This window comes from Tupaia chinensis, unplaced genomic scaffold, assembly GCF_000334495.1.
Source record: "Tupaia chinensis unplaced genomic scaffold, TupChi_1.0 Scaffold000129_1, whole genome shotgun sequence".
Classification (NCBI taxonomy): domain Eukaryota; kingdom Metazoa; phylum Chordata; class Mammalia; order Scandentia; family Tupaiidae; genus Tupaia; species Tupaia belangeri.
In genome coordinates, this window is record NW_006159598.1 from 439,270 (window position 1) to 441,741 (window position 2,472).

At 59.6% G+C, this 2,472-nt stretch overlaps 1 protein-coding gene across 1 annotated transcript in view; it reads left to right on the top strand.

Annotated features, from left to right (window-relative positions):
• Positions 1-2,472, top strand: part of ACP4 (acid phosphatase 4) — a 7,131-nt gene that overhangs the window by 762 nt on the left and 3,897 nt on the right. Inside the window, 4 exon segments of the mRNA XM_006144692.3 lie at positions 49-153; positions 215-301; positions 1,732-1,878; positions 2,216-2,314. Coding sequence (XP_006144754.1) covers positions 49-153; positions 215-301; positions 1,732-1,878; positions 2,216-2,314 — 438 coding nt within the window.

Consider the following 2,472-nt stretch of genomic DNA (forward strand, 5'->3'; position numbering starts at 1 on the left):
GGACCCGGCTCCCCCAGGCCGGCCCTGACCCAGCCTGCCTGTCCCTAGGTGTTCCGCCATGGCGACCGGGCCCCCCTGGCCTCCTACCCCACAGACCCGCACAAGGAGGCGACCTCCACCCTGTGGCCACGTGGCCTGGGCCAGCTGACCCGGGTGAGAAGTGGGGACGGGCGGGCGAGGGGGGCTGGGTTCGCTGAGCCGCCTCTGTCTGCAGAAGGGGGTCCGCCAGCAGCTGGAGCTGGGCCGCTTCCTGAGGAGCCGCTATGAGGGCTTTCTGAGTCCCGAGTTCCGGCGGGAGGAGGTACGACCTCGGCAGCCTCTACCTGGCCTTGACCTCCACGGGCTCCGACCTCGGGTCGTGGACCCCATTCGTTGGCCTGCACCCTACCTCTAGACTCTGACCTGTGTCTTCGCTGACCTCTAACCTCTCAACCTGTGTAATCTCTTGACCTCTTTATTTTCTTGCCCCTCTCGTCCATCTCCGTGTCTGTGTGTTGACATTCCTAGTTTACATCAGACCTCTGACCTTCGGCCTCTGATGGACGGCTACTGCACTCTGCGGCCCCTGCCCTCCTCACCTGGGTCTCTAACCTTCTAAAAAATGATTTAACTCAATGGTTATTATTATATTTTTATTTGACCAGAGAGACAGAGAGAGAGAAAGGGGAAGCGAAGGGACCAGCAGTTAGCGTAATGGCTATGTCGCTGGACTCCCACGTAGTCGACTGCGGTTCGAGTCCCGGACTTGGTGGCTTAAACTCATGCCGGGTGCATGTGTGTGCATGCCCAAGATCCCGAGAGAATAGAGAAGGGATTGCAGCGTGACCATCCCCCCTGAGGGGTGATTTCTCACTTTCTGTCTCTCTGGCGAGCGCACGCACCCTATAGCAAAAACCTCTCTCAAAAAAACCAAAACAAAAACAAAACCCAAAAAACCAAACACCAACAACAAAAAAACAGGGGGTGGGGAGTAAGAAAGCAAGCCGCTAGGAGGTCCGGGACTCACCATGGTCAGCCACATGGGAATCCAGTGCCTCTAACCACACCTACTAGTCCCAGGATCTCTAACCTTAAGCTGCCACTGATCTGGAGCTTCCTTCTGACCCCACCCTTAGGCCAACATGTCCTCCCAACCCCTGACCCTTGTTTGCCAACTTCACACACTGGGAATCACCCACCCTACATGGCTGACAGAAGTGCCAGCCCCAGGGGCGTAGAAAACATGCCAGGTGCAAAGGCACGAGGGCCTGAATCCTGGCGGGGGGTGGGAAATGGAGGATGTGGCATGCTGTGGCCCACGGGAGTGCGCCCTCCCGTCTCTCCCTCTCTCTGTCTCTCACTGTTGAGCATACATGCCCTCTGGGAAAAAGGCAAAGTCAGACACTGGAACCATCCTGAGCTGACTCCTAATGCCTGACCTTTGACACCTCCTTACGACTTTATTTTTTTAAAGAATGACTTCAGTTAACTTTATTTATTTAGTTAGTTTGGCCAGAGAGGGACAGAGCAAGAGAGTAAGGAAGAGGGAAAGTGAGAAGGTAAGCCGCCAGGTCGGGACTCCAACTGCAGTCGGCAGAGTGGGAGTCCAGTGCCCTACCCACCTCGCCCCCTGCCGGCCCTCCCTTTCTCCCCCAAGATTATTTCAACTTTATTTAAACTCCGTATAACCTTACGGCAGTGTCTGGCCTACTGTCTGGCTGACCTCCGGCCCTCCACGGTCCTCCTGCCCAGGTGCACGTCCGCAGCACAGACTTTGACCGCACGCTGGAGAGCGCACAGGCCAACCTGGCCGGGCTGTTCCCCGAGGCCGCCCCGGGGAGCCCTGAGGCCGCCTGGAGGCCGATCCCCGTGCACACGGTGCCCGTCACCGAGGACAAGGTCAGGAGAGGTGTGAGGGGTGGGCAGAGACAGGGACAGAGGTGAGGAGATGGCGAGACAGAGACATGGAGAGACACGGAGAGGCAGAGGGGGCAGAGGTGAGGAGATGGTGAGACAGAGACATGGAGAGACACGGAGATAGAGGTGAGAGGGAGAGACAGAGACAGAGGGGCAGAGGTGAGGAGATGGAGAGAGGCAGAGTTGGGGACAGGGAGAGAGCCAGAGACACAAGACAGAGGGGGAGACGGGCAGCCTGAGGCGGCTTGGAGTGGCGAGACAGGACACCCGGCCACCGTGAGTGCCCAGGCACGCTGCCATCCTGAGCCTGTTCCCCCAGCTACTGAGGTTCCCCATGCGCAGCTGTTCCCGCTACCGTGAGCTGCTGCGGGAGGCCACGGAGGCTGCCGAGTACCAGGAGGCCCTAGAGGGCTGGACGGTGAGCGGGCGGGCCCTGGGCGAGCTGGGCGGGCGGGAGGGCTGGCGGGGGCTCACCCAGGCCCTGCACCCAGGACTTCCTGAGCCGCCTGGGGAACTTCACGGGACTGTCGCTGGTTGGGGAGCCGCTCCGAAGGGCATGGAAGGGGATGGGCACAC